This window comes from Lipophrys pholis, assembly GCF_963383615.2.
Source record: "Lipophrys pholis genome assembly, chromosome: 10".
Lineage (NCBI taxonomy): Eukaryota > Metazoa > Chordata > Actinopteri > Blenniiformes > Blenniidae > Lipophrys > Lipophrys pholis.
The window spans coordinates 11,915,124-11,942,795 of NC_137640.1; the positions used below are offsets into that span (position 1 = coordinate 11,915,124).

The window sequence follows — 27,672 nt, forward strand, 5'->3', positions numbered from 1 at the left end:
TTTCCTGAAAACAAGCAAGTAAAACTCCATTTGTCCATTTGTACTCCAGGTGTACTTACTTCTAACCGACTCTAGGGGGTATGGCAATTGAGCCTTGATGTGTGCAGCTGCGATGAAGGATGCAGCCTCATCGGTTTTGGAGAAGCAGTGAACGGAGGTTTGGGAGCATTCACGGTTATCAATCTCCAGGTACAACACAGAGCTGCCCGTGTGTAAATAAAAACAAAATACAAAAGGTTACTAATAAGCAGCAAATTCATGATTCAAATTCAAGTGACACATGGTAAATGTAGAGACAGATCATATTCAGAATATGCTATTATAAATATCCTTACCCAATAACCTCTCTGTCTAATTCTCGCCTGCTTCTAATCCTCCGCTTTTGCTCCTCCTCTTCTCCATAGTAGGGGTACACCATTGGCTCCTTGTTGTCATCCAGCTTCACTTGCAGGTTAGTGTGCAGCAGGGCTCCCAGGGCGCGCAGGAAACCCCTTATGTCTCCAAGCAGCTCCTTAGGCTGCAGTCGAACAACGAGGATCAACGTGCCGCCAACAACTTTAGGTGGAGTCTCTAAAGAGCAGTCGAGGCCATCCCAGCCACAAGCCTCTGTGTAGCAGCTCTGGTCACAGATGTTGTTACGATAATGGTCTGCGCAGTACTTGTCATACCTAAAGATAAACACAAAATGCAGGTTTGTGATTTGAACCCAATGTTGCAATTGTGTGTGCGACTGTGATGACAACACGGAGAGTCACATACTTGCATAACGAGGGCTCCTGACACTCAAAGCCGTCAAAGAGGCACCCAGAGTTGTCACACTCCTTATCACACCGTCCATTTTTGAAGAGATCCCAGCAAGCAACACTGGCAGTGCAGTTCTCCCAAGGCTTCTTCCAGTTGAGTGAGCAGTCTCCTCCATCCCACTGACATTCGTGGTTGTTACACTGGTCATCGCACACTTTATCTCCTGAGTGCAGCTCACACTGTGGGTAGGGGCAGGTCGGAGTGGGTAGCGCAAGCAGTTTCTCACAGTATCGTCCGGAGAAACGCAGAGGACAGCGACAGCTGAACTGGTATGTGTTGGATTGGTCTTGTACACAAGTTCCTCCATTTTGGCAGGGCCAGGGGCACCTCTGTTCATTCTCGCAGTGTGGCCCACTGAAACCTGGCTGACAGTGACAGTATAGGTGGCCACCTGGTGACTCCACGCAGCGCCCATTATTCTGGCAACGTAGTTTTCCACAGTTGTAACCTTCAATTTCAACACAGCTGAATCCAGTGAAGCCCTTTAAAAGCAAACGGCTTGTGTGAGTGTGACGCAGTAATACAGCTATTCATACAGCCCTTAAAAAAATTGTGATATTGTTCGATTGCAGGAGACGTTTAACCAAACAAATAAACTGGAAGAGGAAGTTCACAGCAAGCATTTCCGACAGATCTGTTGCCAGTCTACCGTACCTGAGCCATGGGGTGGCCTTCGGAAGCAAGCATGAGAATAAATAGGGAGCAAGATGTTAGTGAAGAGAAAAACTGGCACTGAGTGTAAAGACACAAGTGGGCTAGCAAAGAGAAGGAATATAATGTGTTGTGTGTGAAATCTCCCTTCGTCACTCACTGCATACATATTCATGACTTTAATCTGATTAGACCCATGAAACATACCATCACTGTCAACGAGGATGATAAAGGACCGGCAACACTATGCAACTGGCACATTTCACAATTCTGCACATATATATATATATATACTGGCTGTGAACCATGTTTTTAACAAAGCTAACATTTCATACTTGACAGCAGATAGTGGCAGACAACAGACTGACAGTGGTAGTTTGTGAAATATTTCAAATGTATGAAGAAAGCAGCCTATCCCTGCCATCCGTTGTCATTGTATTGTGACAATCACTGCCAGTTTTGTCAGAGTTATTTCCTTGACAAGTTTCTGAAGACCTCAGGCTGCATAAATTCCACATGGCATATAGACAATCAACAAAAGCAAAACAAAAAAGTGAAGCAGTACAGACTAACTCCAAACAATAAGGAGAGCATGAAGTTCAGCCGAAGGCGTTTAAATACCAGCTATGATAATGGAAATGTAGCATAACACTGCATGCAAGCAGATGCATGTTGAGTACGTGAAAAAGCAATGACAGCGGGCAAAAGACAGAGAGGGAAATGTATTCTCAGCATGCTATGTTTTATGATAAATACTTACAGGAAGGCAAGCACATGTGTAACCATGCACTGACGTCATGTTCATTGAGCAAACGCCCCCGTTATGGCACGGCTTAGAGAGGCAGAGATCCACCATTGATTCACAATGGCGGCCTGAGAAATCAAACATAGGAAATAAAGTGTAATGCAGTGTAATGGTAGATTGCAACTCTAATTAAATATCCAAATAATTACAAGACTTGAACACAGTTGAATATACCAACAACCTGACTGGCAGCGTAGCTTTTATGCGTCCTTTACCTGTGTATCCAAGGCGACAGAGGCACCGGTAGTCATTGGCAAGCTGAACGCAGTCATGACTGCCCGGAGATTGGCAGGGTTCAGACAGGCATTCGTTGACATCCCCCTCGCAGTGTTCGCCCACAAACCCTGGCGGGCACGAGCATGTGTAACGGCCAATACCGTCCATACACTGTCCTCCATTCAGACAGCGAGGCTCCACGGAGCCAGACTTTGGGGCGCAGTCATCCACATTGATTTCACACTGGACACCTACGGAGTAGCACATGAGGTAGATGGGTGTCAATAGTGTGATCCACATTTTACAAGACAGCCAGTTTTGAACTTTTGTGGACTTACCATGTGTTCCAGGTGGGCAGGCGCAGGTGAAGTGATTTATGAGGTTGATACATGTCCCTCCATGGTGGCAGGGCTTAGAGTGGCATTCATCAACGTCGTACTCACAGTTTACTCCCTGATAGCCTGGTTTACACTAAAGAGTTTCGCAAGAGATAGAAGTTAAATCACCATATATAGGGTCCACTACAGTATGTTAAAAACAAGAGGTGGGAAAAGCTGCTTGATATACTTACGATACACTCATATGTGCCCTGATAGTCTTTGCATGTAGCTCCATTGCGACAGGGGTTTGACTGGCACTCATCAACCAACTCTTCACAGTAGCTGCCCATGTATCCCGGCTGGCACTGGCACTGATGTGTATTACCCACATTTACACATCGTCCCACATTCTTACACACATTCTCCACTTCCAGGCCTGCAGGCATGAAAAAAGATGCACGAATTGTAAATACAGAAGGCCATCTTTGCTGTTTTACGTTTGTCAGCTTGCATACACTTTATTAACATGGATTAATCTGGATTGTTGTGAACAACAATTATTTCGCCATTTTGTTGAGTTTAGTTAAGCCTGTTTACTTTCAACATTTCTGTGTTGAAAGCCAACAGGATCCCCAGCTAAATAATACTTTGAAATATGGGGACACCCCAAATTTTTGGGTTAAAAAAAAAAAAAAGAAAGGATAGGAATCAGGCACTTACCATTTCGGGCAGCATAGTCCTGGCAGGACATGTTGGGGACGTCACAGTAAAGTCCCGTCCATCCCATTTGACAGCGACACGTCCATGATGTTGCGGTCTGCGAGCAGGTGCCGCCATTGTGGCAGCGCACCTGGCTGCATAGGTTCACATAGTTCTGCACAGAAATAAGGAAGTTGAAAGAGTGTAAAAAGTGCCTGGTACCTGGTTGTGTCAAATATTGTCAGTCGGATGCACATACAGTACGTTTGGGATTTTGTTAAGCCTGCTTTGATGTGTTAGAAATTGTGTGTGTGCGTTGTATGGAGTACACAGTGACAGTTTGTTTTTTGTTTTTTACCTGGCAGTTCTGTCCATTGTATCCCACAGGGCAGGTGCAGCGGTAAGTGCCCAGGCCATCTGTACAGGTTCCGCCGTTCTTACAGGGCTGAGAGTCACATTCGTTCTGCTCGTACTCACAGAATGTTCCATAGAAACCAGGGCGGCAACGGCAGGAAAAGGTGTTGATGTCGTCAATGCAAGTCCCATTATTCAGACATGAACTGGAGAGAAGGGAAAAAAAAAACAATTGTACGTATTACATCCTGATTCAGGTCAACTGTAAATATACCATGAACTAATACTGTTTAAACAGATATATTCTAAAACAGTATTTATGTGAAGAGTCAGAGTCAGAAACAGAGTCAGATTGGTAATCGAGTCATTGGCTCACCTTTCAGTACATTCAGGGATGTTATGTTCACATAAGATTCCATCAAATCCTGGCTGGCACATACACACAAAGCTGTTGACGTAGTCATGGCATATAGCACCATTCTTACAGGGCTGGCTGGCACACTCATACACCTCCGTCTCACACCGCTCCCCTTTAAAACCTGGACGGCAGTCACAGGAGAAACTCCCAACATCATCCACACAAGAGCCTCCATTAAGGCAGGGATCTGAGAAACGAGAAATAGAAAGAAAACAGTAGAAAAAAATCTTACTCAATATGACAACAAAGGTAATCTTGAATTAGGATTACAGAATTTGGTGTCTAATACATCTTGAATAATTTTACAACCAGTCATATTGTATACAGGTGGATGTAAAAACAAATTGTTGTTTTATTTTTCCACGAGCATCATATAAACTAAAAGATTCTAAAACAATTTCAAAATGTTGACAGCGATAAATACTAAAAAAAGAAACTCATTCAGTCATATGAAATAAACTCTTTTGACACACTGGTGACCTGAAACTGCCCATTGGTGTGAAAGTGTGTCGGTGCATGTATCTGTGACTGTTTTGCTCTACGTGTTGGTACAGAACACGCAACAGCCTCAAGCATCCAGCACAAACTGTGCAAAAGTAACAACTTTTATACCGTGAAAGTTTTCAGAGTACATTGGCATTATAAGTATAATGTATTAAATAAATCTATAGTCAGTTGGGAAAATTATTGAAATCTGTTTACAGTGTTGCACAGTTACAACTTAAGTTCAAATGGGATTTAAGAATTGACTATAACAAAGTAGGTGAACTAATATCCACCAGCCACAGACTCTGCCTTTGAAAAATTTACGTTCAAGCGAAACTCACTCGGCGAACAGTCGTCAATGTCAGTCTGACAGTTTTGTCCACTGTATCCAGGCTGACATTTACACATGTAGCTCCCCAGGCTGTTGATGCAACGACCGCCATTTTTGCAGGGGTTCTTTTTGCATTCACTCACATCCTCGTTGCATCGTAATCCTAAACAAGTGTTAAAAAAACAAACAAACGCACACACACACACAAAAAATAACTTTTATCCCAGCATTAATCCAGCAGTAATAAACAACATTCAACCCAGAGACACATAAACATAAAGGTTTCTGGACACACATGTACCTTGCCAACCAGCGGGACAGCGACATGTATAAGAGGTGTAATCTGCAGATGGACGGCACACTCCTCCTCTTTCACATGGATGAGAAGCACAGGGAATCAGCTCCACCTCGCAGTGTTTACCTATTGAAATATACATTTTTTTTAAATGATTGAAGCATGTAAAAGGACGTTTTCACTATAAATTATATTTAGCTGGCCTTAAAAAAGTGTTTATGAGTCACTACAGCTGGAGGAGTGACATGGCGTACCTGAATATGGTGGACTACACTGGCAGGTGTAACTGTTGACTCCGTCGATACAATTGCCCTGGTTCAGACAGGGTCCAGACGCACATTCATCAATGTTCTTCTCACAGTTTATGCCTAATGAAAGACAAGTAGTGATTAGCAAGTCTGCCTCTAATCAAAAATGTGTTCAAGACATTAGTTCTCTTGCATGGTGGAGTGCAAACTGTCAAATTACTAGACAAAAACACAAATTGCGCCAAGTTGACAGGCGCTCCTTTATAACGGCGGTCTATACCAAAGGTCTGCAACCTTCATGACCAAAAGAGCCATTTTTCAAGATTTTCCATTAAATAAAATTGATCTGAACGTGCCAATTATCTTAAAATAAGAAAAAACACATCTTAAATTATAGCTACACACAAAAAAAACTTAGGGTGTATTCACGAAGTGTCATAGGTACAATTTAGATATATTCTATTATACTTTTAGCTTTTTTGGCCAATTTCAGAGATTTGTCCTTTTTTTCATGGATTTTTCCACTTTTTGCCATTTAGGTGTTTACAGCTGCTCTGGTCATCAATTGTTAGAGCAGTTTGAGCGATGCAAGTAATCTTTTGTTTTTCTGTTTTCTTTTGTTTTTCCTCTTTTTTCTTGTACTGAAAAAAAGCTGCACTTGCAATTTCAATCATTCTAGTTTGACGCTTCTTCCTGTATTTTTTCCATTTTTGTAATTTCAGCTATTCTTGCTGATTTACCATTTTTTCCATAGTTAGCTGTTTTTATCCTGGAGATTAGACCACTTTTGAAAATCAGTGTGGTATTCAAATAGAAACAAGAAAATATTGATGGACAATTTTCAATTTTCATGACGACACACACTTTTAGTATTGATCTTCTTTATTGTTTGAGGACCAAACCCTCTGTAACATATATTTTCCATCCAATAAAAATGGGCAGGATGGACTCTATGAAGTTTTGTCATTTTTCTTCAAATAAATACTGAGAAATATATTTTCCCAAATACTTGGGGGCATGACAACGGTCTTACCTCTGAATCCTACTTGGCACTGGCAGGTGTAGCCATTATGGCGGTCCACACAAGTACCACCATTTTGACATGGACTTGGCTGGCACTCATCCTTTTCTTGGTCACACTGCTGCCCCATCCAGCCGGCTTCACATTCACAGTGGTACCTTCACATGAAGAAATGGAAAGCAGAAGTGAAAATTTGGAAATCTGTGTCATTGCAGTTTCATTTAAGACAGACATGTGAGACGATACTCGCCAGTATATTGTTGAGCAGCAGCAAAGTTAGAGGAAGAAAAAAAAAAATGCACACACACACACTCCAAAACTATAGCATGAAATCTTGCACTAAACTATTAAACAAAACGAAATAGGTGTGAGAGCAAGAAAAAAAAGCTTCACATCAAGTGTTGGTAGTTCACAAACCCATGTTGTTGTTCAATACATTCTCCGTGAAGACAAGGTTTTGGAGCACAATGGTCAGTTCCAGAAAGGCACAGAGGGCCATGGGTGCTGAGTGGGCACAGGCAGTCAAACCCATTGACCTTATCCACACAGGTCCCGCCACTCATACACGGGTTTGAATTACATTCATTGATCTCCACATCACATTTAGTTCCTAGAGGAAAGAGCAATTCAAAGGAAATTAGTTTCATCTATTTATTTATCTTTCTATCTATCTATTTACGTTTCCTTTCAATATGACATTGCATTTAGTAACACTAACCTGTATATCCAGACACACACACACATTGGTACTCATTGATGCCATCCTGACACTCTCCATATTCACAAGGGTTGCTGGCACAGTCGTCCACGTTGATCTCACAGTTCACACCTGAGAAGAAAAAGGCAAATTCACAATGTAGGCCTTTTCAGAATTCCTAAATGTTGTATATTTATAACCATTCAAAAGAAAAAGGACAATACAACTATATTCTTCTCAAAAGACAAAACAAGTCAATGCAGATGACGCGACAAGTGAAAAGTAACTGTTTTACCACCAGGGGGAGCATGATATCAACTGAATAAAAAAAACTGCAGAAAATGCAAGAGGCACACATTTAATGTAGTACAGGAATGCCACAACATACAGCGACAGACAGGAGAAGAACAATCACTGAACGTGGAAAGTAGAAGAGAGAGAGAGAAGAAAATTAAGAAAGGAGAAAACCAAATTCAAAAAAACAAACTGTGAAAGGCAGATCACAGGAGAGGAAGTGAGGCATGAAATCTGAAAGTGAGACGTGACAGCGACACCAATTTTGGTAATGCGCATACAGTACAGGCTTCAGTACCAAGTCTCAGGGTGGTACAACCCACTGAACTGAGATTACTAATCCACAAAGCAAAATGGGGTAGAACAGCTCAATCCGGACGTGTGACTACTTCACTGATGTGTTGTACACTTCACAGTACACTGAAAACTATTCAGGAAGCTCTAACTGTGGGGGATGGGGGTCCCATACAGTCAGTTTTAGCTGTTCAATGCTGAACTTCAAAGAGACATAGAATTTGATCAACATTATTCACTGGGTGACAACTTCTGCCACCGACAATGGATTATTATCTATAATTTATCATTTAATTTTGTATTGACTGTTCAGTAAAAAAATATTTGAAAACGGTGGACGTTTCTCCCATCTGTACTGCTCAGGTGTGTCTTCCACCAAACATCCATTCAAAGCTGTCTGGATAAAATCCATTTGACATGAAATAGTCATTTTAAAGGTTTTTTTTCAGGCACATCAATTATTTACCTGAGGTTCCCTGTGGACAGTTACACTGATAGGCATTGACCAGGTCAATACAGCGTCCTTGGTTCTGACAAGGATTGCTGTGGCACTCCTGGACCTGGATATGACAGATGGAGCCTGTGTATCCAGGATTGCATTCGCAAGAGTAGGTAGCGATGCCATCTTTACACACGCCGTGGTGGCAAGGAGCTGGCATGCAGTCGTTGATGTTCTCTTCACAGAGTAGGCCGGTGAAGCCTGGGGAAGACAATTCGCTTAGAACAACATACAAACCTATTGTATCATGGCTCAAGTGACAATTTCAGATTAGTTTCTGGGTCAAATAGAACACAACAGTTTAACGTGATACTCCTTGTACCTTCGGCACATTCGCAGTCATATCCGTTGGGTCGGTCAATACATTTGGCTCCATTTAAACAGGGTGTGCTGGAACACTCGTCGATGTCTATTTGGCACATTTCACCGCTGAACCCTGCAAACACAAAATAGCACGAGAACAATGATGAGACACTAGTACAAAGAAATTACTAAAATTTGATTCGCTGTGCACCAACCTGCTGGGCACTCGCAGACGAAGCGGCTGACATGGTCCACACATTTACCCTGGTTCAGACAGGGGGAGCTGATACACTCGTTCACCTGAATTTCACAGTGTGTCCCTTCAAATCCTGCAGAAATTATGAGAAACAGAAAGAGAGTTTAGTGTGAAAATAATGCGATCAAGGTCAAAGTTCACATAATTTTCCAGTACACATTCAATAACTGGCATTCTAAGACAATACTGTCGATGTCTGGGTTACTATTAAGTTCCTTCAGAAGACTGTGCATTCTGAACGCCACTTTATGCTTTAGTAGAAATAACTTTCTTTATCAATGTCATACAGAGCTCCTCCTCCTGACAGTAAAAAGTAACTCACGGAAAAACACCATCAGGTCAAAAGCTGCAGTTTTATGTTCAAAATCTTTCAAATATACTGTAATTTACAGGTTCTCATTAAATTTACCAGGCATGCAAATGCAGGTGTAGTCTCCGATACGATCCAGACAAGTTCCATCGTTCTGGCAGGGGCTTGAAGCACATTCATTAACATCCTGCTCACAGCGTGGTCCAGCGTAACCCCGGACACAGTTACAGGTGAAGGAGCCATCGGTGTTGACACACTGACCACCATGCTCACATGGGTTGGTACCTGGGAGTAAAGGATGTTTGAAATGATGTTTACAAAGTAATTGAAATGTGAATCCCTGCTAAACTTCTATTCAAACACTTTTGAGTCTCACCAATGATGCACTCGTCTCTGTCAGTGTTGCAGGTGTTGCCCACATATCCGGGTGGACAGTTGCAGTTGAACATGCCACTGATGGGGTTGGTGTCACATTGAGAGCCCTCTCTACACGGATTACTGATGCAGGCATCATCTAGGTGGCAGAGCAAACCTGAGGGCGCACAGCATTGAAAGAAACGAGTTAAGGAATGTCTTCTGCGATTAAGAAAAACGATATTGATGCAAAACAAAAATAAATAAAAACATATCACACAAAATGAGTCAAAGGAATATCCAAAAGAGGCAAAGTTCTGCCCACTACAGAGAAAAATAAACTTGTTACCAACTTTTTGAGCAATGACCAAAACCAGAAATGTGCCACTGAACTGAGTGAAGATGAAAATATATTGTTTGAAGTAACTATTGCATTTGACAGGGAACTAGCAGGGAGCCTAAACCAGAGGATGAAAACATTTCTCTTCTCTTTTCACCTCAGAATGTCTTTGTAATGACGAGCCAAATGCATTGCAGCGAATGGTACAAATGTCTGCATGGTCCCACCTGTTTTTCCGCGAGGACAGAGGCAGATAAAAGATGCAACACGGTCGATGCACGTGGATCCTGGGCTGCATGCCGCTGTAGCGCAGTCGTCTATGTTTTCAGAGCAGTCTGGTCCACTCCAACCATTAACACACACACAAACATAGCTCCCAATGACATTGCTACATGTGCCACCATTCTGGCAGGTGTTTGGTTGCAGCCGACATTCATCCACATCCTCTGTACAGTGCTGACCTGTGAAGAGGGAACAAAGGTGAAAAAGATCCTTAAACGTATAAGTTCAATGCCTGTCATATTCCAAGATCTCAACTATTTTAAGGATTTACTATATAATTAAAAAAAAAACATTTTGGTCATTAGATTAGAACTACATAATCTCAAGCCTTGTTTGCACAACAACAAAAATGAGTAAAAACAAAGATATTTCAATGAGTTTGTGCTTTTCATTTACACGTAAACAAAGCTACAAGTCACCGAAAACGATAATAACTGACAGGGGGAGACGAAGTTTAACGTTACAGTATGCGACAGAAGGATCAGCATTATACGTGTGCGACCTGTGTTTATACTAACTGTTCTAAAAACCATGCCAATAGGCCGGTACACTTCAACTGACACGATTCCCAGCCAATGTTTTCTTGTATTTTACTTGTTATATACTCTAACACCACGTTTAGGTGGTTCATTGTAGCTCTTGAAAAGGTTTTTTAAGCCAGTTTGTGTAAATTAATGATTTAAAAAAAATATATCTGGTGCTAACCATGATATTCTTCAAAACGTAGAGGCGGAAATATCAGATATTGTAAATACCCGCCTATGTGTAAACACAGCCTCAGAGGCTCAAAGAAGCTGAACTTTGGATGTTTGCTTTGTAAACAAAATAGGTGTGTACAATACATAATTGTATTTGCAGAGGCATGTCTTGTTTGAAAGTATCCATCTCAGTGATGCAGAAAAAGAGGGATGAAATATGATGATAAAAAAGTATATTTTGTGAATGAAATATTTAGAATTGAACTACATATTTAGCAAATAATTAACTGCAGCAAGCAGTAAACATTGTAATCATTAATATTTGTATTAATGAAAACCTTGTGAGAACATGTATTAAAAATACAAAGTTATGGGTTTTTCTGGTCTGTTTAAGTATGCTTAGGTAATTCTAATCTATAAATATAACCATCTTAGGAGAGCCATGATTATACTGCATGATTTTCAGCCAGGATGTGGTAACTCTATAGACTGAACCAGTAAATAAAACAAAACAATCATGAACCAACAGTGGGTGCAAATACCCAGCTCTCCAGTTCTTACCAGTCCACTCTGGAGGACACTGACAGTTGTAGGTGTTGACTCCATCCATACAGGTTCCTCCGTTTGCACACTGATGGTCAGGGCAGTCATCGATGTTGTTCTCACACTGACTTCCATTAAAACCTGGAAAAAATTAATGAGAGCAAAATCTGTCGACCTTATAATTGATGTGTTAATTAGGGAAGACATTCAAAATCATCCTGTGTTGGTATGATGGATCACAAATACTGATGAGGAACAGGAAGCAGCTGTGTGTGCATTTGTTTGTTGTGTCTACTGTTGAACACTCACTGTAGCAGTTTAACAATACAGTGAGTCTATTATAACACCACCAGCAGGATCAGTCTGTTTTCACCTCAAACAACATAATGTAACAATTCAGAAACTAAAAACTACATTGATTTATTGTAGTAAATCTGGTATAGTAGCTGTCATAGCTGCACTTTTCATCTCCTTCCATTCCTTATTTTTTTATTGTCAGACCTCAAATTTATATGAGGTGGTTGGACAAGTTAGCTAATATAGTGTCACTTCTTAGTATTTGTAAAATAACAAGAAAAAGACCCATCATTCCAAGGTTGGAACATCCTACCTGGCAGGCAGTGGCATGTGTAGGAGGTTTCTGAACTCTGGTAGCAGGTGCCTCCATTTTGACACGGTGATGGTGAACAAGGAATATATGAACTTTCACAGTGCTGGCCCGTAAACCCTGGTGCGCAGTTACACCTGTAGCCATGGCAGAGTCATTTATGTTAGTTTAATTTCTCAACAAAGTCTCAACAAAGAACTGTACTGTATATTGCACTCAGGGGCATTTTTCCACATTTGGTAATTGTTAAGTGGAGTCATACTTGTAGGAGCCTGGGGTGTTCACACACACTCCTTCATTCTGGCATAAAGCTGGTGTGTCTTCACATTCATCTGTGTCATTAAGACAGCGAGGACCTTTGTAGCCCTGTGGACAGGAACATGTGTAGCTACCACCAGACTGAGAGCTGCACTTTCCACCATTGGCACAAGGACTAGAGAGACAGCTGTCCTCATGCTCACAACGTGGACCTAGGGAGATAGAAGAGACAACGCAAAGGTGAGGTCAATCTTTAACTATCCTTCTGTGCCTTTTGAGAAAGTAGCTGCTCAGAGGCCAGAGGTTTCAAGCTAGACAAAGCAATATAATAAATTATTCTGTCACTGTCATTTGTCTATGATTTGTTTAGTTTAATGGTAATAAGTAAATCGATTTCACAAATAAAGCACATTTTCCACTGTTTCAGCATTTCACAAGCACATTAATTTGATGGCCTCTCACAAGACTTAGGGTTAGATAACAGCTTTAAAACCTTTACTGGCTTAGTTCACTTGAAAAACAACATTGAGGAAAAACTAGTTAGGCAAAAAAAACAACCTTATAATGAATTGTGATTTATTAGTATCATACCTGTCCAACCTCTGGCACATTCACACTTGTACTTTTCAAGAGACAGCAGGGTGCAGACGCCTCGATTGGTACAAGGGTTGTTTGGGTAGCACGTGGAATTCTGGGGCGTTTGGCAGTGTTGTCCGGTGAAGCCAAGAGGGCAGGTGCAGGTCGCGCTGCTTGGCACAGGCACACCGTCCGACATTGACACAGAGCAGTTCCCTCCATTCAGGCAGTAGCCGGGGTGACATGGGTCTTTGTGCTGGCAGTATTCACCCAAGAAACCTGCAGCACATCTGAACAGAGCCAAACAGACAGAAATCAGAAAGAGAGCAAGCAAAGGCTCTCGGGATTCCCGGCTAGCCACCACTCAGCGCAGACAATAGACTGGAAAGATGACCTGAACAAGTAGACAATTACAGTATGTGTGCCAACAAACAAAAGAAAAGAGTGAGTTTCAGTCAAGTGGCTGTAATCTACCACATCAGACAACTGCTACTGAGAGCACTGGCTGACTGCTCAGACTAACATTTGCACAGTTGTAGTATACACATACATCAAAGAATCAAATGAAGCAGCAAAAGCAAACACTGCTGTCTGACACACGGCCTCTTTAGAGCTGCACGCTGATCTATACAACAATATGTGGGGAACCACATCACGAGGCAGGAGGATTAGCAATATGTGTGGTTATGCAAAAAAATAAGTGACTGTTAAAAGTGCTATGAAAATCATTTTCAATAGACTCCATTTGTTTTCTGCTCGCAGGGATGTAAAACTGTCTCTACCAACAGACCACTTGCTCATCCGCACACATTAAGATTCATATGACTGCAAACTCCCTCAGAGAATCTGGGAGTTTGCGTTTTTCTTGAGATCCTTTACAATGAGCTGTTAAGGATGAGACTAGCTTTGAGGCGCTAACCCAAAGATTACTAAAGGAAGTGCTCTGAACCTGGAGCTGTTGCCTCATGAACCTCCCTCCGAGGAAAGGCAGAAGCTGGGTTATACCGGGGTCAATGAGGACAAAGCAGAACTTCAGAAGCAGAAGGATGTGAGGTGGCGTTATCTGGAAGTTGTTGACCTATGCTTGGCAGAAACTAAAAACAAGCGAAAAGCACCAACAATAATCTTGGTTAAGTGAAAGATGAGCAATAGTGCTGGCAGCTGATTAAAAAAAAAAAAAAAAAGAAACATCTACACTGTACAATCAAATAAAAAAAAAAAAACTAGTTGGACTAAATGACAAAAGTTGATCTAAAAATGGTGTTTTCCTGTTACACAACACTACTTCATGACGATTGAGATTTTTTTTTTTTTTTTTTTTTGTATTTTTCGGAATCAGTGTATCATCACAGAGGGGGAAAATGAAATCTTACAAAATGATTAATAGCGATGTTCCCTTTATCACTTTCTATTCCTCAGTCTTCTTCAGTCCCTCCCCCACTCAATCGTCACTTCTCTATGTGATAGGATTCAGTCAGTGGTTGTATTTTCTTAGTGAGCTAAAATGTCATTTGTCATGTAATTTCCTGTTCATGCTATTTTGATCTGGAGTCGTGTGTATGAGTGTGTAAGGCACATGGCAGACACACTGTCTGGGGGCTGCAAGTGACAGAGAAACCTGCTGTCTCTTACAAAGGCCTCTAAACCTGCTTCCCCAGAGGGGCTCAGGTAACACAATAAGACAGCAAAGAGACACAGTAACTAACCTACGAGATAGATACAGACAGGCAGTATTTAACAATGTATTGCCCTAGCCTACCCTACCCTATTCAAAAACACAATGTTTGAATGGAGAACTGCTTGAGAGACAACATTTACTATCTTTTTATTTACTGTTGGCCACTCCACCCCAAAGCAGCTTGAAGATATTAAGTTATGTGCCTGGGAAAACTGGAGAGGTATGAATCATGCAAAGTGAAGTCTCACAGATCAATCACATCTGTGAAGTTTGTGCCTGTTATGATGTCTGAGTCACCAAATGTCTGTCTAAAGACGACAAACAACATCTAAGAAGAAATTGTCATTCTTCCATAGCAAGCTCACAAATGTGTTGACGTGGACTGACAAAACAAAACAAATAAATAAAGCTACAAATAGAACACAAGCAATATGTTCATTATACTGAGTTTGAGTAATCTTTCACTTTCATGAATTGAATTTGTAATTTTGTTACATAATTAACTGATAAATGGGTGGTAATCCAATGTATCGGTTTGCATAACCTAAAGTATTCATTGATTTATAAAAAAAAAAAAAAGGTAAGCATATGGATTGCTATATATTGGATCATAACAGCTGCATTCAGAATCTGCTATGTCTGTGTGAACTGGACTGTCTCCGCCCACACATGCCCATCTTGGGAAGAGGAGGAAGAACTTTCTCTCGCGGTGCCATGTGCCAGAGCAGAGCTGCCTAATTGTTGGAGGGTCAGAGAGAGAAAGAGAGAGAAATGTCCCTCTCCATTCTCAACACAAACACAGCTTGGTCATGATATCACAACAAAAATGGCCATCCTGGGAATTGGGGCTGCTCTTTTTCTCTCTCTCAGAGTAATGACATAGCCCCCTGCCCTCACATTAGCAGTCTGTCAGACAAAGTACACCGTGTCCACATTAATGCCAGGTTTATGTTTCAATGTGAGCATTTTAACATTTAAAGTATTGGAGAATCTGATACGCATATTCAGAAAGACATTTAATGAGAGTATGGAATGATGTACTGTTTAGCAGCATTTTCAAGACAATTTCTTTAGAACTGAGTTGCAAGAGTTTGAATGTTTTAAGTGTTCTCACACCTTTCTGGAAATTCTTACCACTCTGCAAGCTTGAGAGACTTTTCTGTCTCTTTATGATCTAAAGATTTGCAAACATGGAAGACACAAGGTCAACTCTATTAATTTCAGTTGCTGCAATTTAACCACTGCTGACAGTACCAAATGAAATGGCATCAGGACGCGATACCCTGTCCTTCAGGTTTCACTGCCAGATAGAGAGCTCATTATTAGCCGCTGGCTGTACCACTAGAGCCAGAGGCAAACAGACAAGGCTGTGCATGATTCACATTATTTTCAGGGAGTGGTGTCTCGCTGAGGAAGTGATAACCCAAGACACTGACATACTAGTGTGTCACTAGAAACAACCGGGCTGGTTCTACTGACAAAGTTACCATAAACACTGTAGGACTCGAGCAAGAATTGCAGAAAATACCTATGCGCGCGCACACACACACACACACACACACACACACACACACACACACACACACACACACACACACACACACACACACACACACACACACACACACACACACACACACACACACACACACCGTCACCTCTGTTTTCAAGAGCAACACAGCAGAGAGGTTTTGCAGCCAAACTAATCTATGGGATTCTTTGTTTTGTTCCATGAGGACTTTTTTCCTCTCTTTTTCTCCATCCTTTCTTACTATGTGCAATTTCCTTCAGCCCCTCTTTCCCTCACTCCTCCACCTCTTATTTCTAACCCTCTCTCGAGGTGTCAGGTTTCTACAGCTGGTTCACATTAGCGCCCCCATCCCGTGCACACCCCGTTCTCTCTTTCCTTCGTTCTTCCTACTCCTCCACCTCCATAACTACCTCATGCTGACCTCTGTCTGTGCTCACTGGCTGTGGGGGTTTCAATGGGCAACAGGGGTGGGTTGATTCTCACTGGCTCATATAATGACCCCCCTACTCCTTTCATTCCTAATTCCTATAGCTTAAGGTCTCCTACTCACTGACCTCCCGCTCCTACCTTTCCAACTTCACCTCCTACAACCCCACCTCCCCCTTCTCTTTTAGCCACTATTCTTGTCTCAGCGACGCTTAATCACTCCATCGTGATCTATCCCTACGGCTATCACAGAAAAACAGCATGAGAGAAAAAGAGGGAGAGTTTAAACCAGCTCACATTTCAATCCCTGGATCATTCCCCATCTTGGCTACAGCATAGGTGGCCTATTGACAGTACTATATTCCTGTGTGTGCATGCATGGACATCGCTACACAATTGCAGTACAGGTTACTGGCTTTACTGTTTGTGCAAAGAATCCCAACTTAAACACAGCAAATGTTCTGCAAGATCTCTGGACTTTTTTTGTTTGATGTTCACTCTCAAAAAATATCTGCTGCCATTTAGATTGTACCAGCAACTTCAGCAGATGAACAAATTTAAATTACATCACAAACATCCACAGACAGCATCTCAGAATATAATGACAGTCTTTGGATATCACCATTTAGAAAGCTTACATCTTTAGGAAAATTAACAAACTCCTAAGCGCAATGATGGTGATAGTTGCACAAGATCCAGGCATGAGTAGAATGAAGAAAGCGGCTATTGGGGATCCAATAGTATAGTTCTTCTAATATACAGGAAAGGGCAGACACACCTAACATGTATGCTTTGACTCGGATTTTTGTGCAGCCAGGATAGTCAACTGCTGCTGCTGCTATTGTACACACGAAAAGACAAAATATAGATCAAAAGCAGTGCATGTGGGTGCAGCTGACTCGTCCTCCCTACTTCCTTCCAATTGTGCTTGCAGACAGAATTTGAACTGTAATATGAACTGTAATAAATCCTAAGTTTGTATGGTGAAAACAAAAACACTCCTCACTAATGGTGACACCTCAGCCTAAAAGAGGCTGTTTGTCCTGCCACTGAATGATAACAAATTCTGTCTGTTCTTTAGTTTGAACTTAGAAGGAAAAATAACAAATACCGCAATTACACTAATTCATTCATAATTTCAGCAGAATTTAGTTCTGTCTTTTAGAAGAAGAGCAAAGGAGACCTGGAGTACATAAAATTACAAAACAGAGGGAAAGGACCAGATGAGTCTTTTAGAATGATCAGAAAAGTTGTACAGGAAATGAAGAGAAAAAGAGGAAGACAGATTAAGTAACTTTAGTTGCAAAGAGGTGGAAATAAAGTCATGAAGGAGCAAAACCTAAGAGGAAACAGAAGGAAGACAGGGAGCGTGACCAAAAAGCATCAGCGTAGAAAAACGGAGAGCAAAGCAGGGTGGAGTCCACAGTCGGGTCATGTGGTAAAATCACAGGCTGCGTTTAGAAACAAACCTAAAAAGACTAATCTGCGTGGCAAACAGCACAGGACCAGTTCTGTTCCTGCGAGCTCCTTCCAGCGGCCTCAGTATGTTGTTCTGTCATTATCCTGTGGTTGGTTAAGTGGATTCTCCAACAATAGCTCCGCCTGCCTATAAAAGGTCAACATCTAGGTCTGCACTATGTATAGTTCATCATCAGCTTCTTTAAAAACATATTACTTTGCAAATAACAGTGAAAATATGATTTAGGTTCTCAGACATAATGGTAGAATATGGTGTCCTTGATTTCTTTTTCCCAAAATATGTACTATCTTCAACTTCATCATGACAGTGTCGGAACAAAGTTAAGATGAGATCAAAATTTCCAAGTGTGAATTATTGATGCTTAAAACTAAATCTCTCATGTTCACCAAAGATGAAGTGACGTTTATTCAAAGTGAAACGATAACAGCTGCTCTCCTTTATACAACACATTTTGAAATATTATCAGCAAGGTGACATAGCATTAATGGAAACAATTGACATCTCACAGTATGGATGGAGAACGTGAGGTTATGACAAAGTGAGGTACTTTTGACCCCATGGTGCCACATTAGTGCGCTACACAGAGCCACTTGTCACCATACTGTGTGTGGGTTTATGGTCTGGTTGCTACATTCCCCACTGTTTTGAAAGTCTTCCTCTTTGTGTCAGAGAGCTTTTAATCTCTTCAAGGGCTTCAAGCGACCACAATCTGCAACTTACTGCTTGGTTTTCGTTTCATATCTTACTAATTTCCTCAAAAGAGTCAAATTACATTGACTCCCGGACCTCACAGTCCATGCTGCCTGCAAGCAATTTACCAAAACATCACTTAACAGAAAAGTAAATCACTTTCATATTTCAACAATTTTCCTGTTCATTCCCAAGCCAATATGTATGATGCTTGCTTATTTTTGTCTTTTATTTACAAATTTTGAGTGTTTTATTGTCCAGAAAAACAGATTACAATTTTATTTTCCTCATTTTGTGCCAATTGCTCGGGCTCAACATTAAATTTAAGACTTTAATATATCAATAAAATAATTTCACATTTATGTTGGTATTGAGCGACAGTCTCCCTGTTACCTACGAGCAACTTCATTCCATGCTTACAAGTCACAGAATTATATTTTCACCATCCAAAATTTACAACATTGAATGAACTGCAGGTCTCCCTGAGCCACCATGAGAACTCGCCCTCGGCTCAAGGTGCCCCTGACCTTCACACAAATGGAAAGAGCACATCCACCAGATTATGGACAAAGAAACTCTTATCATTGTGGTTCCCGTTGCAACCACAGCTACAATGCCGTCAGCTGGCCTGTGGGAAGCAGATAAATCTTTGGAGAGCCTAACGCGGGAAATCACTGCTGTGGGTTTCAGTATCTTACTCTAGTGTTTGTTGACTTTAGTTTGGATCATATGCCTAACCCAGTTAAACTCTGCGTGACTTTGTGGCTAATGTTAGAGTCAGAGCTAGAGCCGAGTGAAACAGTGGCTGGCTTTGAAACTAAATTTGAAGGTGTAAGAGTTTGATGAGTGAGGCGGATGTGAAATTACACCTTAGGTTGAGTTACCAGTGAACAACCACAACCTTTACGGAAGCTAAAGCACCTAAATGTGATCTCGGCGATAACCATAACCAAATGTGACTGTAACAATTACTAACTAGACTAAAAATTTTACGGTATTAACAGTAGTGGAAATGACAAATTAACTCCTGGTCAAAATGAAATAAAGGAGCTGACAAAAAAATGAACAATCGAGAAACCAGGTGAGTTGTGTCCAGAAGCTTTCAAATCCCTGAAGCATAGGGAGGGACTAAGGCACAGATGGATGAGTGACAGTTTGATGAAGGAGGCGTAGAAAGAGGGAAATTACACTCCTCTCTCTCGCTGCTTCTCCTTCGTCTCCCTTCCCCCTCCTCACCGCTCTCTCATCATTAGTAAGGAGTTGTGCTCCAAGGTATTCCTCCTCAAATTACCTGAAAAGAGACATCCTCCTTTGTTTTGGCCCTTTCTCTTCCTCTGTCAGCCCCGCAGGCTAATTCTAGCTGTCAGATCAAACAGGCAGCACGTCTGCACAACACAGAAACTCTCTCCCCTCACTTTTATGAAAAGGTTGTTTTTTTTTTCTAAACATAAGGCAAAACAGCAGCTTCAAGACCAAAAGCAAAAAGCAGACATGGACGGCAGGAAGACTTAAAAACTTGGCACCACAGCCATGCAAAGCACAAAGAGATCTTGTTCTCTGTTTTTAGAGAACACAGCATTGAAGCCTCGCCGTTGTTTGAACTGTTCAGTTATCAACTGAAGTCAGTCCGACTGACTTTGCGTGTGTGGCACAAAGATCCTTGGTGGCACACGAACCAGGCTTAAGGTTTTTTTTCTTCACTTAGCCAGTGTATCAGGAGATAATATTCACGTCTCCCTTCAGCTCAGATTCGAGTTACAAATGTCTGCCAAGCAAAGTGACAAATGCGCACAGTAACGTACTCACACCCTACACACCCAAAGCTGATGGCTTGCAGTGTCACCGGTTAGACAGCTTCTCTGCACCCTGCTCTGTGAGGCAGCCAATCGACCTCTCCCACGAACTGCAACTTTCTCTCATAACATTCTCTGTGTCCAAAGTCAAATACCTGAACCCACTGAGAAAAGATTCTGTTTTACACTTTTTCATCTCATTTTTGTGTGTCTTTACAGAAAAACGTAGTAAACCCGTCATATCATGAAAAATGTCCACATGACCACAACACTTGGATGGGTATCGGATCACTGGATCGCTGGAGGCAATATAAGTAAGGGCTATTTCAGCTATCAAGTAAAAAAAGTAAAAGAATACTGGTCTTAAATGCATCGATCTGGATCAGTCAATGACCATGTTTATCTGCATATCAAAGAATATATATAGATTTATGTTTTTTTTTTAAACAGTAGCCCACAACGTCTGGTTGGCACTCTGAAACATGATTATTCAACTCAGCTCAGGGTTTCTTATCAGATACCAACCAACAGAAAAGTAAACCTGAATAACAGAAACAATTTAAAATGTGTATTTACATGTAAGTAATATTTTGTTTAACTTAGTTTCACCTTGTGAAAGGGAGAAAGAAAATAGGAATGACAAGAGATTTTTTTTTTTTTTTAACCAATGAAATATCGCAGTGAACGAAACTTATTTTAGAGTTCATTCACTGTTTTCTATTCTCAAAATGGTGCTGAAAAATGGCTGGGCTGCAGTAAATCATATCAATCTTTCTCTGTCAAAGTCAAGCAGCTGCTGCCAATATTCTGCTGTATTACATAGAGAAACAGTCAAGAGAGCTTAAAGTGCAATTTCATAAATATTGCACCTTTTTGCAGGAATACAAATATTTGACAAAAATAATAAATTGCTGCCATATTAATGATCTCCTTGATAATCCAATCACTAACTGTCTGGCCCCTGACCTAATTCATGTGACATATTTTGGCTGGTCTGGGCAGAAGGGCCACAGTGACTGTTTACTTACATACAAGTGCCTTCAATACACTGAGGAGACTAATAGACACATAATTAGATTTTACATACAATGGGCCTTTTGACCGACGACGATGTCCAGATGTATGAGACCCAAGAGGCTGGACAGACATATGAGCACACAGATCTACTCATTTGTCTGTTTGTGCGCGTGTGCACGATTTGTCTGCATGCTGTTCATGTTTGCAGTCTGTACACAGTAAAAAAAAAATAATTGACTGACTATTTAATCAGTTTAACAGTAAGCCTTCTCTCTGTCAGCTGACTTCTCTGAACTGAGAGGCTTTTCTCTGTATATCCTCAAGGCAAAAAGCCTCCCCACACTTTTCATTGTAGTGTCTTTATCATCGCCCCAAATCAAAGAACAAAATCAAAGAACGCTCAGTTGTCACAAAAGAAGGAGCTTGACTTAGTAAAAGAGTGAGAACATGGAAGAGGAAATCGATTGATATCTTCGCTGGAATAAAAACAATTACAAAAAACTCCCACACACACACACACACACACACACACACACACACACACACACACACACACACACACACACACACACACACACACACACACACACTTACTCTTGGTGTATGCGGAGGGATGTAATGGCAAAAAGTAATGGCTCCTCAGTAACCACAGCTTTAATAATGAATGAACAGATCAAAGCAAGGCCTGTGTGAACAGGTTTCAGTATGAATGGTTCTCGAGACAAAGCGGCCATTCTCATCAACGCTTTCAATATATTTACACCGTAACTTAAGCTCATCATAAAGTTTGAAAAAAGGTTTTTGCTTTCTGACCAACAACTACAGTTCATGGGAAGTATCGTCCTCTGAAGGCAATCATTTCTTACTGGGGATAATAACAGGATTGTGTTTTGAACAAAAACTGTGTCATTAAGCTTCAGATGTACTCAGGAGCTCATGACACCCCTCCAGCTGCTTTCCTGTCAGGTGTGAATGGTTGAGAATCCAGTGAGGACATGCTCTTGTCTCCCCCTATTACCGACATAGCTCTAATTCTGTGTCACTGCAACAATCCAGTTGTGTTTCTTTGACTTCAAAAACATTTAAAAGCAAAATCTAGTTGATCTTGCAACACAATCATGAAACTGTATGGACACTCACCTGCATTTGTGCACCTTAAAGTATACACAATACAGTCACCTCACGTGCTACAAGAGCTACATGATTACAGCTCGAATAATATTAAGGATTATTCAATATCAATGATGAAATAACAATTATCAATCATGATTATTATTTTCAGGAAAACACATTTTTAATTGGACTTAAAATAATTTACTTTGTAAAAAGCCTCCTGTTCCATTGTTGCTGCACTAATGTGTCAAAGTATCAAAGTGTAAATCTTTCATCGTCAAAAGGAAACTTTAAGGTTCTTTTTCACCTGTCCGAGTGAATTTCAAGAAATCACACAAGAAATTTACCTAAGATAAACGGCTAACCAAAAATTCTAAGGTGCAATCCTCAGTGCACTTTTCATGAAGCTACAGTGTTTTGCAGGTTAACAAAGGGAGCTACAGCAGTTTTCTGAATTAAAAATGAAATACAAACCACTTGTTATCATACTAAACATAGGAAAGTTCATGTACAATTATCAAATTTTTCATTTTACTTTCTGGAGGGTACGAAAATTTACACAATATGGGGGGGTTGGCGATCACTAAAATGGCACCACTTCTTAATACATTTGTACTCCTGTGTTTTGTTTTTTCAAGTGGTTAAACGTCATCTCCAAATGTAACTTTTTTGTAACCTTCTCCTCTTGACATGTAAGTTTTCTGTTGTCTCAATTTACTCTGTTCATACAACGTCAGCAACGTAATTACCAGTGGCATTTGAAACAGCAGAGTTCGCCCGATGTCGCTCATTAGTTTAACTGCTCAGCACGTAAATCCCAGCCGTGCTACATGCTACGTGCCAAAGGGTTTCGGGGCTCACACACCAGCGATGCTACATGCTAAATATGATTAAAGTATCACTGATACACTCATTAAGAGTGAGCTGGCGTGTGTGGCGGCACAGAGTGAGCTCGGCTCATGATGAATCAATTCGAAGACAAAGTCATTGTAATCGAATTGAATCATGAAACCTGTAACGCTGCACAGCGCTATTAGGAATACCGCTCATGTTTCTCAACATTTCAAAGAGTCTGTTGAACTCAGTAACATACTTTAGAATGAGCATCTTTGCACCTGCAGCAAGTTGCCTGTTAGACTGAGAAATGTCAAACATCGATTAAGGAATGTAGCTTCCTTCGTCCCTTTTTAAATACGTACTAGAGTACTAAAATTCCACATAGTCTGGGAACAGACACACGGTAGAATTCTCATCGCATCTTATGAAATACGATCAGGTTCATGAACCAGTGATGGTGTTTTATTTGTTGGGAATTTGGCAAAGGAGTGGTAGCACAATTAAAATGATGGCTAAGTGTTAATTACAAACGAGGCTAAGCTGTCAGAAAGTGGAAGCCTTATATCAAAGTGGCCATTACACTTTCTACACCCAAAGGCTATTTTTCCCCCCCAGAATAGCAAAGAGACGTTCCCATGAGTTTTTTCAAGTTCTTAATCAACAGAAACTTGGATGGGCCCAAAAAAAACGTTTATACTCGTATGTGGATGAACAATCACTAACTGCTTGTCATTCTGAGTCAGTCGGCCAAGGTAGAAATTGATTTTTTTTTGGTAATCATTTACAGCAGTTACAATCATTGGGTAGTAAAATATGTTGGCAACTTCACAGGCCATTGCTATTCTATAGCAACAAGAGAATAAGTAAGAAATCATAAAATCTCCTCAAAATGAAATGTTGGAAGTGAAAGTGTGTGTATTGGTATTGTTCCCAGTACTGATGCACTTTGTAAAACAGAGCAGTCTTTTATTCCTTCCTTCGTGCCTGAGCAAAACCTCATGGTTCCATGAAGAGCTGGGGGTTGATTTAAAATAAAAAAAATAAAAAATCGGTTTTAATCTTCCTTCTGTCTTTTCTTTCACATGCAGGATTCCCTCATGAGATCTTTCTGTTGCAGCATTTACATTTTCATAGCAGTTTTGTACGAGTGTGTACAGAACATAGTATAAACTGGAAAGCCAAGAACCCATTCAGTGTGTCTTACTTGCAGTATTCTGTGCCATTGTTGAAAGTCAGGCATGTGGCATTGTTTACACAAGGCGCCTTCTCATCCATACATTGTAGAGCTGCAAGAAACCAGAGATGACAGTCAGACAACATGAAGAAATATGTAATAGCAATATTTAACCATTTGTGTTTTAAAAATTGCTATTCAATTATCCATGAAGACATCAAAATGTTCTTTTATATATACTGTTGACATGTAAGACAATAAAAAAGTGAACAAATGTTTCAATCAACAATTTACAACAATGCAAAGTTTTGTCTATCAAGAAAAAACATTTCCAAATGCTCATCAGTTTAACCCACCAAGGGGTCTGATATAGGATTTTCTTTGAGACCTTGTTTTGCCAGTGCTGTGCCAAGCCTCACAAAAACGACCACATTTTTTTTTTTTTTAAGGTATATGAAAAGTAGTCTGTTTACATATTTGAAATGCTTTAAATGCTCCTCACTAAATTCTGTGCTTTGGCTGAGGTGTTTTATCAGTGCTGAACCCCCCTCTTCCTACATATACAAAGGCAAATGCACCGTCTATATAATACAGACGTTGTTCTTTTTCCCTCCATTTTTAGGGAGCAATGAAGCTGAGCGGCTGCTACCTATCTATCCAGCCATACAAAACTGGCCTGAAATCAGGCAGCAGACAAGAGGCTAGCTGGATGGGCATGGAGACAAAAATTAGCCTTGAAGGGGACAACAAAGTCCAACTATCTCCCCACTAGTGAGGCACTAGTGAGGCACTCGCAGCCAGACACATCCGCCATTGTGTGGCTTCAAGCCGACATAGATACATGGCTCAAGAGGTCTTCACGCACACTATGCCAGTCCAACAAGCCAAACAGATGTGTGTGTTCTCAGTCTTTATCTATAAATGTGATACGCTGGTGAAACAAAGCTTATATTGAATGGCTGATTAATTAAGGAAAGTTAATACACACCATTAAGACTGGTTGGATATATAATTCCAAACTTTTTATCTCATAGCCTCACGTGACAAGAGATTTATAGATGCAGCCTCCCCTAAACAGAATAGAGCTTGGGTATAGAATGAGGGTAGGTCAGCTGATTTCAAAGAAATACCAACAAAGTTTGTACAAAACAGTCATTGCATTACAGGAAGTGTGTTCAGCAGTGGTGTTGCTTCCTGCACCTAGATTAATCACTGTGTCACTCCAGTTGAAGAGTCATTACAAAGGCGGTAACTATAGAGAACCCTACTCTTGAAGATTTTACACAGTTCATGTTGAACACACATGGTCTATTTTTATGTTACTCTACTTTCAGCGTCACTGAGCTCACTTGGTCAGAGAGTGAAGCCAGACGAATGCTTTAGACCCAGGCTGACAGACATAGTCCATTAGGCACGGGGATACCATACATAAACCACTGTGAAATTCATAACCCCAGCAGGCGCACGCACACACACACACACACACACACACACACACACACACACACACACACACACACACACACACACACACACACACACACACACACACACACACACACACACACACACACACACACACACACACACAGAGTCCACTATCTGCACAATTGCACAGACATTTGTAATGAAGTGTTAGATGATATCAGACTACTGCTGCAGTACAAAGAAAACCCTACTGAAAATACTGTGCTTTTTTGCGATTATTTTGGTACTGAGTAGACACAGTAAGCCTATGCCTGGACATCATGCATTTGTCATAACATAACACACGTCTCCACATATGAGGTTAGACCTGAGAGATATGGGGAACTTTCACCTTGGTTTTGAATCAAGCTCACATTAATACAAAGCTGTACTTTGTAACATTTTTATTAAAGTCAAGAAAAAAACAACTATTAAAGGTAATAAATCTGAGCAGAACTATGCATAGCTTGACAGGATGCCAGTATTCTAGCACACAACTGCCAAATCAGCTAAACAGTAAAGCTGAGAGGCTGGAGAAATGGAGAGCAGTGGAGCCCAATGCATAAAGCAGAAAGAATGAAAAAAAGAGCTGCTCTAAACCCTCAACTGGTTTGACGAGCTTCCCACGTACACTGTCACAATGTCAGAAAATGATTTTAGCAGATATGGGACAGCCTGCCTTCTACTGTGTGATTTCAACACACACAGGCCTATCGAGTGCAATTCACCAATTCTCATACTAAAAGTTGGGATCATTTTCTCTAAAAACAAACAAAAGGTTCGTACGTGTTTAGCTGACTTGAGTTGTGAACTGTGATTCAGACTGGTCACTTCAACAGTACATCCTCCCTGCCGAGCTGTTCTCACACTTTACTATCAATGAGCCACGGACAGAAACACTTCCCAGGAATGAAAGCCTTGATAAGGCTGGATCGACAAAGTCAACAATGAAACTACAGCCAGATGGTGTGAGCTGAGAAGAAACACAGAAGTTACCTGGCCGAGTGATGATTGTTTTTTACACCTGTCCTGATTAAAACTGTGTTGTTTTTTTCTCACTCAACATCACCCTATCTTCCAGCTGTGTGTTTCAACGTGTGTGTGTGAGAACGTGAACATAGAAGAATTTGAGGAGAAGAAATCAAAAGGAGGACAATTCTGAGGTCTGGTGAGACTGGGAATGTTGTTTCATCTCTGCTGGTGGAAGTTGTGCCTGCAGATTGGACCATTATACAGTCTGTGAAAAGACAAGCTTTTAAAAAAATGCTGCCAATGTCTTTAGGCCACCTAGGACTATAGTGAAATTTGCTGGACTACCAAACACTTCTCGATATCGAGATTAAAAAAAGTTCTTGGTTCTTTACCAACTAAGATACGAGGCAATAGTAGCATCCATCTGTTTATGACCTTTGGAAAATTTTTACAAGGTTCTCCATACAGTGCTGTAAAGCATATGATTTCACGTTTTCCAACCTGCATTTTTAAAGACCATAATTATTTTCGCTTG

General features: G+C 40.8%; 1 protein-coding gene across 1 annotated transcript in view; it reads right to left on the reverse strand.

Moving 5' to 3' along the window:
* Positions 1–27,672, reverse strand: part of notch2 (notch receptor 2) — a 43,586-nt gene that overhangs the window by 5,129 nt on the left and 10,785 nt on the right. The window contains exons 2-28 of the mRNA XM_080474101.1: positions 24,729–24,810; positions 12,975–13,249; positions 12,388–12,595; positions 12,129–12,262; positions 11,537–11,659; positions 10,223–10,456; positions 9,678–9,833; positions 9,401–9,586; positions 8,951–9,064; positions 8,755–8,868; positions 8,400–8,633; positions 7,367–7,477; positions 7,066–7,258; positions 6,661–6,806; positions 5,634–5,747; positions 5,386–5,505; positions 5,095–5,247; positions 4,226–4,454; positions 3,854–4,055; positions 3,517–3,670; positions 3,048–3,232; positions 2,815–2,947; positions 2,476–2,727; positions 2,216–2,328; positions 760–1,286; positions 336–668; positions 60–202 (exon numbers count right to left, since the gene is read on the reverse strand). Coding sequence (XP_080330227.1) covers positions 60–202; positions 336–668; positions 760–1,286; positions 2,216–2,328; positions 2,476–2,727; positions 2,815–2,947; positions 3,048–3,232; positions 3,517–3,670; positions 3,854–4,055; positions 4,226–4,454; positions 5,095–5,247; positions 5,386–5,505; positions 5,634–5,747; positions 6,661–6,806; positions 7,066–7,258; positions 7,367–7,477; positions 8,400–8,633; positions 8,755–8,868; positions 8,951–9,064; positions 9,401–9,586; positions 9,678–9,833; positions 10,223–10,456; positions 11,537–11,659; positions 12,129–12,262; positions 12,388–12,595; positions 12,975–13,249; positions 24,729–24,810 — 4,968 coding nt within the window. The remainder of the gene's footprint in view (positions 1–59; positions 203–335; positions 669–759; positions 1,287–2,215; positions 2,329–2,475; positions 2,728–2,814; positions 2,948–3,047; positions 3,233–3,516; positions 3,671–3,853; positions 4,056–4,225; positions 4,455–5,094; positions 5,248–5,385; positions 5,506–5,633; positions 5,748–6,660; positions 6,807–7,065; positions 7,259–7,366; positions 7,478–8,399; positions 8,634–8,754; positions 8,869–8,950; positions 9,065–9,400; positions 9,587–9,677; positions 9,834–10,222; positions 10,457–11,536; positions 11,660–12,128; positions 12,263–12,387; positions 12,596–12,974; positions 13,250–24,728; positions 24,811–27,672) is intronic.